Source organism: Microtus oregoni, unplaced genomic scaffold, assembly GCF_018167655.1.
Source record: "Microtus oregoni isolate MIOR12 unplaced genomic scaffold, Mior012 000002F_ref0000024, whole genome shotgun sequence".
NCBI lineage: Eukaryota > Metazoa > Chordata > Mammalia > Rodentia > Cricetidae > Microtus > Microtus oregoni.
Window position 1 is genome coordinate 59,599,529 of NW_024543061.1, and position 14,447 is coordinate 59,613,975.

At 47.4% G+C, this 14,447-nt stretch overlaps 1 protein-coding gene across 11 annotated transcripts in view; it reads right to left on the reverse strand.

Moving 5' to 3' along the window:
• Positions 1-14,447, reverse strand: part of Cacna1c (calcium voltage-gated channel subunit alpha1 C) — a 665,087-nt gene that overhangs the window by 55,189 nt on the left and 595,451 nt on the right. For 6 of the 11 annotated variants that reach the window (XM_041642573.1, XM_041642544.1, XM_041642583.1 and 3 more), the window contains one exon: positions 2,000-2,083. In XM_041642573.1, the coding sequence (XP_041498507.1) occupies positions 2,000-2,083 (84 nt within the window). Of the gene's footprint in view, positions 1-1,999; positions 2,084-2,657; positions 2,742-14,447 lie in introns of all 11 variants that reach the window. The other 5 variants (XM_041642566.1, XM_041642558.1, XM_041642611.1 and 2 more) reach the window with 2 other exon arrangements.

The following is a 14,447-nucleotide window of genomic DNA, read 5'->3' on the forward strand; positions in this document are numbered from 1 at the left end:
ATATTTTATATAGGGAACTACATATTTGCGTTGTCTTTGTTTTCATCGAGAACAGAAACAGCGATGTTATGGCAGGATGGGAGCTATGGCTTTTGCTAGCAGTCCAAGAACCCCAGAGGGACTCCCAGGGCTGCAATGGGTTTTCTGTCACCATGGGAAGCAGCCGGCTGTCCTTCCCTGTGTTTTCTTACTGCACATCTCTGCATTGATTTCTCTGCCAGCCTGCGCTACTGCCTACATACAGATGGCAGAGCCTATGCCTCAGTCTTTCTTTTTACTGCTCTCTCTGCGGGACCCTCAGGCGGCACAGTGCATGACATCTGTGATCAGCAAAGAGTCTGGCCTTGAGGTTCTGAGACTTGAATAACAACAGGAAAATAAGTTAGGGTTCACGCGGACTGCATACCGGGAGTCTACTCAGAAAGGAAGTTAGCAGCAGTTGCGGAAGATTGATTTTGCTTTTAATTATCTGAGTTTTTACCTGAAGGAGTCAAGCCTCAGGGTTTACATGCATGCATATGTGCACACACACACATGCGCACGTGCACACATGCACACACGTGCACACACACACGCACGCATATACATGCACACACACACACACACACACACACACACACATACACACACTGAGACAAAGACAAACTCAAGTTCTCAGAGACAGAGGGGCAATTGATGCTGGAGTTACAGAATAGGCGAGGGCATAGGCCAGGGGACAGAGGAAGGGATGTATGGAGAATGTAAAGTCCTCCCTCCTAAGCACGGTGGCTACATAGAGGAGAATCACACTAGTGAAAGAACATGTCAGGGCCATGTCTTGGGGATGGGCCAGTCTACATGGAGGTAGTGGAACATGTGGAGGAGAGCAAGAGAATTCCAAACATCTACCATCGAGTCCCAGAATCAGGTGTTCTGGGCTGTTATTCAATGGTTCTATCCATCAAAGGTATAGACAAACATTATCAAGTCTCTTTCTTATGGAAAACTAATGACAGAAACTAAACAATACATGTTAAGGACTAACAGCAAGAGGACTTGCTTATAGATAAAGAGGACACCCAAACATGCCAGGTAACAAGAAGACATGTGCGAGAACTGTATAGAAGGAGGCAGCTCTGGGGAGGAGAGGGCAGCAGGGCTGGGGTGTGGGACCTGCCTGAGGCCCGCGGGCCAGGGGCAAGGGGAAGGAGAGCAGGCAGGTGCACAGTCTATGAACTCTAGGATGAGTTCATATGGATATGAGTCTCTTACATGGATCCTGTTTCCATGGCAACAGAAGGACAAAACCCACTGGGAAGGCTCTCAGTAAATCACCAGCCACCAGGCTCTTTACTGTTTCCAGAAAAGGGAGGACAAGTAAATCCTAAAAACTAGCAATACTTCTCTCCCTCAGAGTGCCCGGGATGCTGATGCTTAGTCAAAGCAGACAAGAGTTTGTTCAACGTGAAGACAATCAAGTAGTTCTTGGGAGAGGGTAGGCCATGGCTGACAATGCAGGCAAATTCCTAGCTTCGACTCCGGGTGTTCTGTTTTGCGGGCACACCTTTTGGGAAATTATGGGGATGGAAAACCAACAGGAGGAGAGGCAGAATCTGGAGGTGAAGTGTTGGGTTAGGAAAGGTTTGGGTTCCAGCTCCAGGGGTTGCCCAGAACTCGTAAAGAACCCTTCATTTTCTCGCTCCATAATTTGCGTAGCTGCGCCCTCCTATACAGTGTGAGTCATGCCAGGCTGATTATAAAGGGAGAGAGAAAAAGATGCAGCAACCAACACTTAAAAGGAAGTCTTAGTGCGTTCCAAAGGTTAAAAAATAAAATAAAAAGAAATCTCCGAACAATGCAGTAAAAAGAATAATTTTTAAACCAATTAAAAAATGAAATAAAAAAATAAGGAGGTGGGGCAGCACAGAAAATAAAAATGAAAGACAAAAATAAAGCAGGGAGAAACAAATGGATGTTAGAGCAGGCGGGGTCAGCTGGGTCACAGACACCATGTACTTACGTGTACCTCGGTGATTGCTATATCAACAATGCTACCCACAACAATCAAGGCATCAAATGTATTCCATGCATCACAGAAATAGTGCTGCATGGGGCAGAAAAGCCAGGAAAGAGAGAAGGGGACAAACCAACAAAAGAGGAGAAAACAAAATAAAGGGAGGGAAATGAAAAAAAAGAGGCATGAAAGAAAGGAGAGAAGAGAAAAAAAATGAGAAAAGAAAGAGGTTACGTGGGTATATTAAATACTCTTACCACTCTATAGTTCTGGCGGCTCAAACCTGGGCAACCTGGTTTTCGCAGGATCGAGAGGCCTGACAAAAGCTAGGTTAGTTCCGAGGTGGGTGGGCGACAGCCACCCGGAAGGCAGCCAGTGTTGGCCCAACCAGTGTGCAGCCTGTTCCCTCAGCTCAGATCTGCGCCCTTGGGCCCAGCGCAGCCAGGACAAGTGGGAAAAAAAGGAGAAGAGATTTCTGCTTTTTTTCCCCTACAAGACGACGGCAGGTTCAATAAAAAGCATGACTGGAGGTGGGTAAAATCAGAAATTAAAAAAAAAAACAACAACATAAAAAGAGGTAAACAAAGAGTGAGAGAGAGAAGAGTGGAGGAGGTAGAAGAGGTGGAAGGACTAGGGTCCCTGGGGAGGGCAGAGCGATACTCACATTAGTCTCACTGAGAATGACATCAATTATGCTCCCAATCACGATGAGGAAGTCAAAAACATTCCAGGGATCACTAAAGTAACCCTACATGAGGGAGGGGCAGGCAGGATGGGGATTAAAAAGGAATATTAGACAGACAAGAACAGAGTAACATCACCATCAGAATCACTGTCCAGGCACCTGAGTGTTGCTGTTAGGGGTTCCGAACATCAGCATCTGGCCAGGAGCCTGGTTGGGATAGGAGCAGCAGAGAGGCGGTCAGTTCAGCCCTCCTGTCCTGCCTTTCATGGGTCACATGGTTTGTATTTTCTCTGCCTCCTGCACAGAGGACCCTTCCACTCCCTCAGGGTGGAAGTGGCCATGGGTATAGGGACAAAGGAGGTAAGGCACAGCAGTGCAGGGTGTGGCTGGATTCTACTGTTTATGTGTCAGCTCCTATAGTACAGAGTAGACAGTTAGTATATAGTGACTAGCAGATAGTATATGTCATATAGCATATAGTAAAGGATCTATACCCTTAGTTTCCTCTCCTAGAAGGACCTATAAGAAGGGAGGGTAGTCAGTGGCTCATGTCCTAGGGTTGACAGGGCTGGAATGCAAGCTCAGAGACAACCAAAGGACCAAATCACTCCAACAGTGTCCATAGTAAGTCGGACTCTGTGAAGATGGAAAGGGGCTTAGCCTCCTTCCTGTGCTGGACGCGCCCATCTGTCTCAGGGCAAGTTTGCCTTGGGAAAACTTTCCTCATGGGATAGAAGTGTCTCCTGGTCTAGAAGTACCCGAGTACCCACAGGGGTGTCTCTTAGGTACCATCCCAGGCTCCTTGAAAATGCTACCGAAAGTGATGGCCGTTATTAAGGACTTCCTGAGCTGGGCTGGGGATGGTGGGATTGGTTGGTGGGCAGGGATACTGCCTTCTTAGAAAGGGAGTAAGGTAGCAGAGCCTTGTGGAGGGGAGTTAGGCTCAGAAGGGAAAGACCAGGCTCCCAACTTTACTACTGCCGCCTGTATACATGGCTTCACTGACTTTCCACTTACTCACAAGAGGGAAAAGTGGGAGACTTTTCGAAGGACACGGACAACTATGTGACCAGGTATCCAGAATGCTCAAAGGGCTGGGGACTCCTGGGTAAGGCAGCCACAAAACAAAGAGCAAGTGGCAATCTCAGATCTTGATTATTGCCTCTGTGGGAGGTGTGGCAACTTAAATGGCCATGTCCCAAGACTTTACAGAGCACAGAGCCAAACAGCCCAGGAAATAGCAAGACAGTCGTGTGCCCATTGGTGGCATCAAGGAGACCTGTCCTCTTAAAAAATGACATTTGTTCCTTTTGTTTCTCAGGTAATGCTCTCCAAAGAGGACAGATTAGCGCTGCTGGTGTTTGCTCAGCGGGGCCACTGCTCCCTGCCTGGAGCTTTCTGGAGATGGATGTCTGGAGGTTGGCCAGAGGCTTTGGAAGCAGGAAGAGCGCTCAGGGAGGTTCTCAGTTCTTTGCTCTCAAAGGCTTCTAGCTCTCTTTGGCATTTTGTACTTCTAAGAGCTGAGCCTGCGTTCTTCCATCTTCCTCATCCTATCCAGATTCCGAAACTGCCTCTTTTCCCAGCCATCTCCTTCTAGAGCAAGCTACCAGACAGGCTGCCCTATGGCTATTATTCTTAGAAGAGGTCAGGCCCCAAGGAAAGGGGACTCGAAGTTCCCAGGCATTTCTGCCCAAAGAAAACCTATGTTTCCCCAGGAGGCTTTGGGCAGTCAGACTGGGCCTGAGACTGTCCAGGTCACAGGTCACATGAGGGTCAGCCTGCGCCAAGGCTCTCTTGCTGGCTTCCTGGAGCAACACCCTGAATATCTCAGGCAGGGACTTCTCTCTTCCCGTTAGGTCACATGCTCTAAGTGGCAAATGACCACTGTACTCCTAGGTTCTTATACCCGCTCAGGGTAGAAAGGGGACACTAATCTAGGGGAGGGAGGGTAGGAGTGAATCTCTCAAATGAATCCTGTATATGTGTACTCTTTAAAAGTGGACCCTGGAAAAGGCTGGAGACATCTCTAAGTGGGAGCTGTTTGTTTAGGAATAGGGCAATTTCAGAAGAATACGGAAGAGAAGGCAAAGAAGAGGAGGGAGAGAAACAGGGCCAAAAAACCCCAAAAAACAAAACAAAACAAAACCAACAGGAGGATGTTCAGCACCAGCCTAGAAAACAGGGCAAGCAAACGTTATTCGGGGTATGGAACAGAAAGAGAGAGGAGGGTGGAAGTCACAGTTTTCCCGCAAGGTCGTGGAGCTGTGGAGTCTCTCCATCCAAAGACCTGAAACAAACGGGTAATCTGGCTGTGTCTGCAGTCTCTGAAGGAGGAACGGGGAGACGGAAGAAAGCAAAGAGTGGGCTACTGGGTGAAAGCAGATACACACACAATTAATCTGCTAGTACGCACCAGGGGAAGGGGCTAAGATTTAAAGGGACTCTGTCAGCCTCCCGCTGTGCATCTCTGCTCACCACTTCTCTTGGGTTTATTTCTTATGTGCAGAGAGAAAGAAATGGCCCTCAGTCACCACCCTCCCCCAGCCATAGCTGCAGAGAACTGGACTGGCTAGGACTGTTGGGGTTAGTTACACCTCCTGGTTGCCTGAACCAGGCTGTGTGGCTGGGGCTTTTGCTTGGCTTCTCTGTTCCGTGGCAAAGTACCTTGTGGCAACCACTGGGTGCAGAAATCAGCTAGTTATCTTGTTGCCAAAGGCTCCAGTGGACCCAGTCCTGGCGGACACATGCACAGCTCGAGACAGCAGCGTCAGAGCGACTCCAGGAGGGTGGAGAGTTCCTTTAAGGGGCAGTTTTTCACCATGACCTATAGACCCACCTTCCCATCCCTCTTAGCCCACCAGTCCTCCCAGCTGGTCCTTGAGGACGACTTCAGATCCAGCTTCTGGGTCCCCGTTCCCTTGGCTGGTTTCTTCCTCTGTTATTTCAAGAACCATGACCTCCTACTTGCCCCACACCAGTTCCAGAAACAAAGCCCACATCTGCCCATTTGGTAATAAATAGGTTGTCAAGGGAGACACCTGGCCAAGTCCTTACACGAGGGGCCTGGTGTGTAAGGGTCAAGTGTTTTCTTTCATATGCACACACATGTATGCATAGGCACCTGCTTCCCCCTCTCATTTTCCCATGAGTAACTGGGGCTTGGGGATGTAACAGAGAGGAAGGTGGGGAAAATCGCAGGCCTTTTCTTTAATAAAATCCATTTGACAAGGACCAGCTTATACTTGCCATCAATCTTTTTTTCTGATGAGTGGGTTGGGACATCAGGGCTAGAAAGCTTTGTGCTGGCTCTCTTAGAAGTGGCAAACCAAACCTCTGAGTGCCCAGCTCCTCAGAGCCAGGGAAGATGGTGTGTATATATAAAAGATGGCACTTGTACAACTGGAAGACCTCTCTTGCTACCTTCAATATCCTACATGCTGATTGGCCTCCCCTTTCAAATTACCACTGTCTTGGGATGAAGTCAGAACAGGGGCCTCCCCTCTGGCCCAGCTAGAGAAGGCTGGCATGGCCCCCAATGCCAGAGTCTGATTATCTGTCATCCCTGCTTAACCTCCTCCCACTGGGCAAAGCTGCCGAGTAATGGATAGCTAATTGGCTCCAGCAAATCATTTATAGGAAGGAAAAATTACTGCATGAGCTTCATGCAATGCATTTCATATGCACAAGGATTCTGGATTTTCTTCTCTTTTGGCTTAGCTGTATCTCTATTCGGTGATGTCATGGGAGGCCTACCATTTTGACAAAGACAGTAGTAGTAATGGTATGGTCTCTGGAGACTGCGGGTTTGAATCCTATTCTGCCACTTACTAACCAGATAGATGTGTGTGTCACTTTCCTATCATGACAAAACACATGTGGGAACCAGTAAGGAAGGACGTTGATTCTGGCTCACAGTTTCAGTTCACAGCACTGTTTCCGCTGCCCTGGGTCTCTGGTGAGACAGCACATGATGGTAGAATTGGTCTGTTTATCCCATAGTGGTTGTGGAGGTTTAAAAGAAAATTATCCCCAAAGGGAGTGGCACTACTGGGAGGTATACCTTTGTTAGAGTAGGTATGGCCTTGTTGAAGGAAGTGTGTCACTGACGGGGTGGGCTGTGAGGTCTCAAATATGCTCAAGCTTCACTCAGTGTGATACTCAGACTACTTCCTGTTGCCTGCAAGATGTAGGACTCTCAGCTATTTCTCCAGCACCACGACTGCCTGCATACCATGTACCACCATGGTGATAATGGACTGAACCTATGCACTGTAAGCCACCCCAATTAAATATTTTCCTTTGTATCCTTTGTAAGAGTTGTTGTGGTCATGGTGTCTCTTCATAGCAATAGAAACCCTAACTAAGACATTGGTCAAGCAAAGGAAAACAGAAAGGGTCTTTACACTTCAAAGACACTCCTCCAAGGACCTATTTTCCACTAGGCACCTACTTCTAAATGTCCAACTGCATCTCAATAGAGTCAAGATCCACACTAGCATTAAGAGTGAGCAAATAACCTTCTGTGCCTGTTTTCCTATGTAGAAAACGGGACTGACCATAGTGGTGAAGTGAGGTTTAAAGATACCACACACACACACACAGCACTTAGACTTGTGTCTAACCTAGAGGGAGCTCTAAATTCATATTAGCTGTGGTCATCATTAGCTAAAATCAACCTGCCTGCCTCATTGTTTAGAAGCATCTACAAGTTCAACTTTCTTGTGGGACCGAGCAAAGGGAAAATCAAAAGCAGGCACATGGAAGCCAAGAATGTGGAAGAGGGAAGAAGCTGAAGGCTTGGGCTTGTCAAGGCCGTTTCTGCTCACTATCTGGTCTTGAGATGTTCCTGAGTACAGTCAGGTGGCACTGTTGACATTGTGGTAGTATGCAGGTTGTTATAGCTTAATTTTTTTTATCAGATTCAAGTTCATATAGATAGCTCACTCTTAAGTTCTTAAAAAGAAACTATTCAAACCAGAAGAGATGTGGTCTTCCTTGGGCTAGAAGGCTAGATGGGAAGGGCGCTGGACTGCCAGGTGGCCTCCATCTCCGACACAGAGAGTGAGATCACTACAGAAGGGGTTATAGGCACACACCTTTGCAGAATTCTGGATTCTGTTCCTCCTCTGCCCAGACCAGAGGCTTCCTCTGTCAGGAGCACAAACCTCAAAACAGGTGATGTACGTAAGAAGCCACAGAAGCTCTGTCCATACTTACACTGGTAAGCCAGGGTTATGCTACTCATTCTTAAGAATTTTAAGGTAAAGATTATGTCCTTGCTAGTCTTTGTTATTTTTTGTGTTCTTGTATGGGTCTGGCAAAGTCAAGCAAAGAGGCAGCCAGGGCCTTCTTGGTCCTGGAAGGTGATACAGTTTCAGTCCGTCTGGGGTACTGACTCAGGACTGCTCTCTTCCAGGCCCAGGATAGCTTTGGGAGATCTGAGCTCAGATTAGAAGCGAGACTGCTGACATAGAGGTGAAAAGTCAAAACCAGACAAAAGCACAGATAAAGGGAGACTTGATGCCATGGAATGGAGATGCCAAAAACATTCAGGAATCACAGAAATAACGTGAAAAGCAGGAGATGGGGAGAGTGTTGGTGAAAAGGGGTCACTGAAGGTCGGTGGGAAAAGGGGAGACTGTGCAGGAGGGGGAGACATAGAACACACAGATGGTAAGAAATAGAGATAATGAAAACAGGGAGAAGAAAAAAAGAAAGGAGGAAACAAGGGGAAACAGAAGAGGAAGAAGACAAAGAGGCTGAGATTGAGGCTGGATGTGGTACCCAACGCTGGGTACCAGAACTCTGGGCTGACCACACAATTCTGACAGCGAAAATAAACATCAGCCAATACAAAACCAGAGCGAGTAGCCTTGCAGAGCAGGTCTACAGAGAGAGGGGCAAAGATGGCTAAACCCAATCCAGGGCAGGGGTCCCAAACAAGTGGAGCTTCCTGGCTTGGGGGAGCAAATGTCTGAAGAAAGATGTGAGGCACGAGGCCGAGGAGGGCAGGTTGTGAGTTGGTGTGGAGGGGACAGACATAAGGGGAGGCGGAACCTAGTTCCTAGGAGGGATGATTTTTCGGGGTCCTGGGCTGTGGAGCTGAGAGGTGGTGAACTAGATGAACTGGAGAGAGAGGTGCTGAATCCAGCTAGAAACAGCAGTGACTGTGGCAAAGCCTCATTGTGTCTGTGAAGAGATGATATTATGGGATATCACGGAATCAATGGTTAACTGACACCAAGCAGAGATAATATAGATCCTATTACATTAGGGTGCCACTTAGATATAACTAATCATGGAGATTAGTGGCGTCTAGTGGCGAAGGCATCACAGAGCACACAGCTGCTCATGGCCTACAGCCTGAGAGGTAGTGAGGATTTCTGCTTTCCCGTCAGGCCCATCCTATGGTCTGCTAATTCAGAAGCTCTGGAGAGTCTCCCACAGAAAGCTGGCTACCGTAGGACAATGGGCAAGAGCAGGCCAAGGTTGGGTCCTTGCCCTGAAGATGCCCTCACTGGGAAGTGGCGCTCCCAGGATGGTTAGAGGAATATGGACCTGGGAATGTGTGCTTTCCATAGACGCCTTCTGCTCTGGAGTTCCACTGGAACAAACTGAAGGCATTCGTTATTTATCTCATCAATATGCAATGAGGGCTACTAGGAGCACAGAGACATGTAAGGCTTGGCATCCGTAGACCCTGATCTAACCCCCAAAGCTGGTGGTCTGTCCCCTGAAGCAGACAGAATTGGGGATTATGGGTTCCTTTTGGGGTCTCAGGAGCTTTTTTCTTTCTTTGCCTTAGTTGTTCTGGGTTGACTGGAGGATCCCATAGCTGCTTCTCCTTACTCACCTTAGAGTGAGCAAATTTATGCCAAAGACTCCCCTCAGATTAGGGTGCCTGCTGGAGGCTGTATCCCTTGAGGCAGGCATGGCAAACGGTTTCAGGTTCGAGCACACACTGTCCTGAAGTTCACGGAAAAGAGGACCCAGTAGCAGTGGGAGTGGGTGTAGCAAGGACAAGCAGGCTGCCCTTGCTGAGTGGGCAAGCTTGGTCCTGCCGCAGCACTCTAAAGAGTGCAATGGCACAGGCTGTGGGGAGGCTTTCAGAGTCCAGCCAAGACAGGCTCCTTCCTGCTCACTCACCTTCCTTACTCCTCACCCCCACCTATCATCCCTTGGTCCCAGGCCACAATGCCTGCTGGGTTTCACAGGTATGACTCAAGGGAGGCCATCTGATCCAACCATTTGCACTGCCTTTGTAACGAGACCCCAATGAAATAGTGAACCACTCTCTCTCTCTCAGAGATGAGTCTCCAGAGCTCTGAGCAAGTGGGCTGACCTCTCTGTGCCTCAGCTTCCTTATGCAGGGCATGGCAAGAATAACTGCGCACGCTTCTGCGGGTCCGGGAAGTTTGTGCATGGGAAGTACCTACAAGGTCTGACTCTGAAGGAGTGCTCAGTGCCCACTCTTGGTGGCATTACTGCCTCACTCCTTGGCGGCTCCTGCATCACAGAAGGCCCTTCCTTCCCAGGAGGATCTGGGAGTCTTGTGTCCACTCAGTCAGGGTCACTGTTTTGTGTTTGCTGAGTTCACGCCTCAGCACCTTCGAGGCTTGGGAATCCCCCTCCTCGTGGGTTCAGTTTCTTTTCCACTGGCAGGCTCAGAGACGGAACCACAGTGTACTTTCCCACGGGGCACTTACCCAGTGTGAATGCTTTTCCACATTAAATAATTAAATGTAATAGCTAACACTTTTCTTCCCACACGAAGGCTTTATGTAAGTCATATAATTATTTTTTATCATTCACAGTAAAAGCACCATGCAGGAAAGAAACCTGTCACAATGTTGCAACAATATGCAAATCTCTGGGTACAAGAGCTGTGGTGAGTAGGCCCCTCCGGAGGAGCCCATTTGTGCCTGTCTGCTGGGCACTGTGAACATCAGGTGTCCGTGGGCACACCATAAATAAACAATAATCAGGGGAATGCCTTCTTACCAATCAGCTGTTAAAAAGTAAGCAGGGGCTGGCTGTACACCCACAGGTCCCTGGGCTCTCCTAACGAGGCCAGAAGAAGTGGAAGGGGTGGTGGCATGCCATACCGAGTGCCCTCCTCCCGCCACTTTTCTATTTCTATGCCTTTAAGCGACATGTGTGCCAGGTCTGTGGGACCATTGGTTCCCCTGGCAGCGAAAGACACTGATTCTTAGTAGCTAAAATGAACAGAGTTCAACTAACAGTTAAGAGGCTCTATGAAGTCCCACCTTGCTCTGTGTCCCACTTATCGGCCTCCAGGGGGCACTGTGGAACTGGGTAGAGCTACAGAGTAGGTCCTGGAAGCCAAGCCAGCGTTTTGGATTCAGTGGGTGGGAACATGGACACCAACTAGCCTGCTGTGTGGGACAGCTGAGACTTGAGAGTGATGTACCCATAGGACTTCTGAGAGACATGTGTGTAGGTACTGTGCACAAATCAAACTGGCCTGTGGCAACTTCAGTTTTTATTCTAAGGTCCCGCACCTTTTTCTGTTGTCTTCAACTTTTGTGGGAAATGAATTTTTTTTTTTTTATCAAATACAACCCTTTCCACTTAAATTATGGCTAAGAGGTTCTGTATTTTAGACATTTTATGTATATGTGTGAATGTCTGGGAACTAAAAATATATTACAGAATATTTATCATGAAATAGGGGCTTGTAGGTCTAGAAAGGATTCAAGACCATTAGCCTAAAAATGATGACTAACTTTCCATACAAGCTTTAAGAAAAAATATTTTTACTTAATCCTGAATTTGTTTAAATGGAATTTTCTAGGTCAATGTGAGTTTCAAGAAATACAGTCCTCTGCACCACTCACAGAGGGGGGACTAGTACATCTAGGGTCCCCCCCCCTGCTCCCCTGGAGAAGCAGGGCAGCCTCCAGGCTCTTGTTCACCCTCCCTTCCTTCTCTGTGTCTGGTTTTGCTCACACAGCCCTTTAGCCTGAGAAACAGTGTTTTTTCCTGATCTCCTGTTTTGGCCATGGTAGCTCTTAGCCTCCAGACCCCCTCCACCTCTCCCTCCTCCCCAGTGCCCCACCTGTTAGCTCAGTATTCACTTTCTGGGATGAGGAGTCTCCAGGACAGCTCTCTTGGAACTTCTACTTGGGAGAGCCATATGTAGTACTGATTCCTAAGATAGATCTCTTGCCCAGACTGTCTGTTCCAGATTTTAAAAGCTTTTAAAACCCAATACATCTGCAGATCCCCTTTGGGCTAGCTTCACCCTGCTCTCCTCAATTTCAATGAATTGTTGCACCAGTCCGTTCCCCGGGGGACAGGCCAGGAAACTTTGAGCCATCTTTCATTCCTTGTCTGCATCCTCACAGCTGATTCAGCATCAGATGATATCAGCATGATGCTGACACCATGCTGTACCGCTGGTCCAGCGGGCTCTGGCAGACAACGCATCCTCCGAGCCCACGTCAGGCGATTCCTTACTAAGTAACCAACACACTAGTCCCAAAGCCTAGTCCCTACTCGGTGCCCAGGGGCTCCCTAGAAGACAATAGCCCCCATAGGCCTGCCTTGAGGTGAGTTTCAGTCTTACTGAGAACCTTCTGAAGCAGAGAGGTCAAAAGCCTTCCATTAGGGTGACCCCTGATGTCCTAGACCTACTGCGCTGGAAGGAGTGTGCAACCCAGGGCTCATCAAGCCTTCATTTGTTATTCTTGATGAACCTTTGTCATCAGCAAAGCCTCGGGGTTTAGGTGATGGCATTATCCCCGGCACTCAGTCCTCTTGCTAAGAGTGGATTGTCCTGGCGACACTACCCTTCACCGGGCCCTGTGCTGCCCTCCACAGTTGGGGCAGAGCTGCCAACATGAGCTCAAACCTTGAGCTCCAAGGCTTAGCCTAACAACTCCCTGGGTGTTCTGTGTGGCTCCCTCCCTTCTGCTTTTCTCGCTGGGGTAGGGTTCCTTACGAATTTTCTTTGGTATTGTGCTGAATCTATAGATCAAGTTGAGAGGAAGTAAAGTTTTAGCAATGGAGTGTTTCCCAGCCAGGGAGTTCATCTCTTCAGTTATTAGCTTTTCTTTATTCCTTGGTATAAATTTTTAGTTTTCTTTTTGTTTTATTTATTTTTAGAGACTGAACATTTTCCAGCATCCATCATAAAAGTTTTCTTAATTTTTTTCTGTAATTATTGACACATTTCAGGTCATGATAGAAATATAATCTCTCTTGTAATTAAACAACCATTTAGTTACCCTTTGAACATCCAACCAAACCTTTCCACCAGCCTGCATCTACATCAAGTATCAGCCCTGTTTCTTTAGCCTGTTTTCCCTACAGCCAAGGACAGAACTCCGTTGGCATTCACCCATCCTCTTCTTTGGGTCACCTTTGCTTTCTCCAGGTTGTTTGAGACAGAGGTCTTTAAACTTTTTTTAAACTAAATATGAGATGTTTATATTAACATCTCATATTTCTGCAAAGGTTTTGGATGAACAAAGTATGGATTTAGGGAGTTGGGGAGTTGGATTCAGGGCAGAGGTTTTCTTGAGTAAACTTATTTTACATTGAGAAGTCAGGAAAACAGATATGGATGGAAAGATCACAAGCATCAATCACAGTAGAGACAACGGAAGAAAGAAACAGAACTAAACCGATGGATTAACCCATCAGCCAATCAGATATGAAGAGGATATGACAAGGAAAACTGAGTCAGGGACCCCTCCAGATGATGTAGCCATGATTACGGATAATGGCTATTGCTGTGGTTTGGATGTTAAGTGGCCATCAAAGGACCATGAGTTAAAAGCTTGGTCCCCAAGAGTGATTCTAGGGAAGGGGAAACTTTCAGACAATGGAGCCTAGTGGAAGGCAGGCAGGCAGGCAGGCAGGCAGGAAGGGGGGACTGGAGGAAGTAACTCATGGCCTGCTCTTTGAGGACTGTGAGATTCTAGACTGAACTCTTGCCCTGATTCCTGGTTACAGATGTGACTGAATTGCTCCTCTACACAACCCTGCTATGATGTGCCACTACCTACCAGCCTCCCTGGAATGTGTTGATTGAAGCATATGGCACTCAAACCTTCAAAACTATGTTAGTCGCTGCAGGTATTTTATAATTATAAAAATTATAAAAATATAAATGTGCCAGGATGACTAACAGATCCACCTTCTTCATTCTTGCTAACCGTCCTTTCCCAGGGAACTCACTTCATCCATGAGCAATTGGAGAAAATGAAAGTCCAGAAGTAGTCCAGGTCTGTTAGAAGCGACTCCATTGTTCTTGGGCAAACTCCAGGCAGATGTTTCTACCAGAGTTACAAGGGTTTCTGCTTGGTATTCTGCCTGAAAGCTCAAGGGTCCATTTCCTAGTCTGTCTGTCAGTGAAGAATACAATTAATGAGGGCGCAGAGGGACCGGGCTCTTCTTCATCTTCTTCTCAATTAACTAGTCAGCTGTCCTTGGTCACATTCACTAATAGTCTTCTTCTCTATTGTTCGGGGTCCCTTTTGAGGAATTAATAGAAGAGACCCCCTTGCCATCCTCTGAAGCCAAAGACTGACTCTTGCTATGTGAGATGCCTCTCTTTTGCACCCAGGAAAAGTTTCTCATATTTTACCCTATCTTCTCTTTATAGACCAGGCATTGAAGAAAATAGGAAACCCTTTATGGGTTAGGCCATCCCAATTGGTTATGTCTTATGAACTGTTTGTTTCTCATCAGTAGGATATACCAAATGTGTGTTTCAGGCCAACGTCCCTGAAGATATCAATC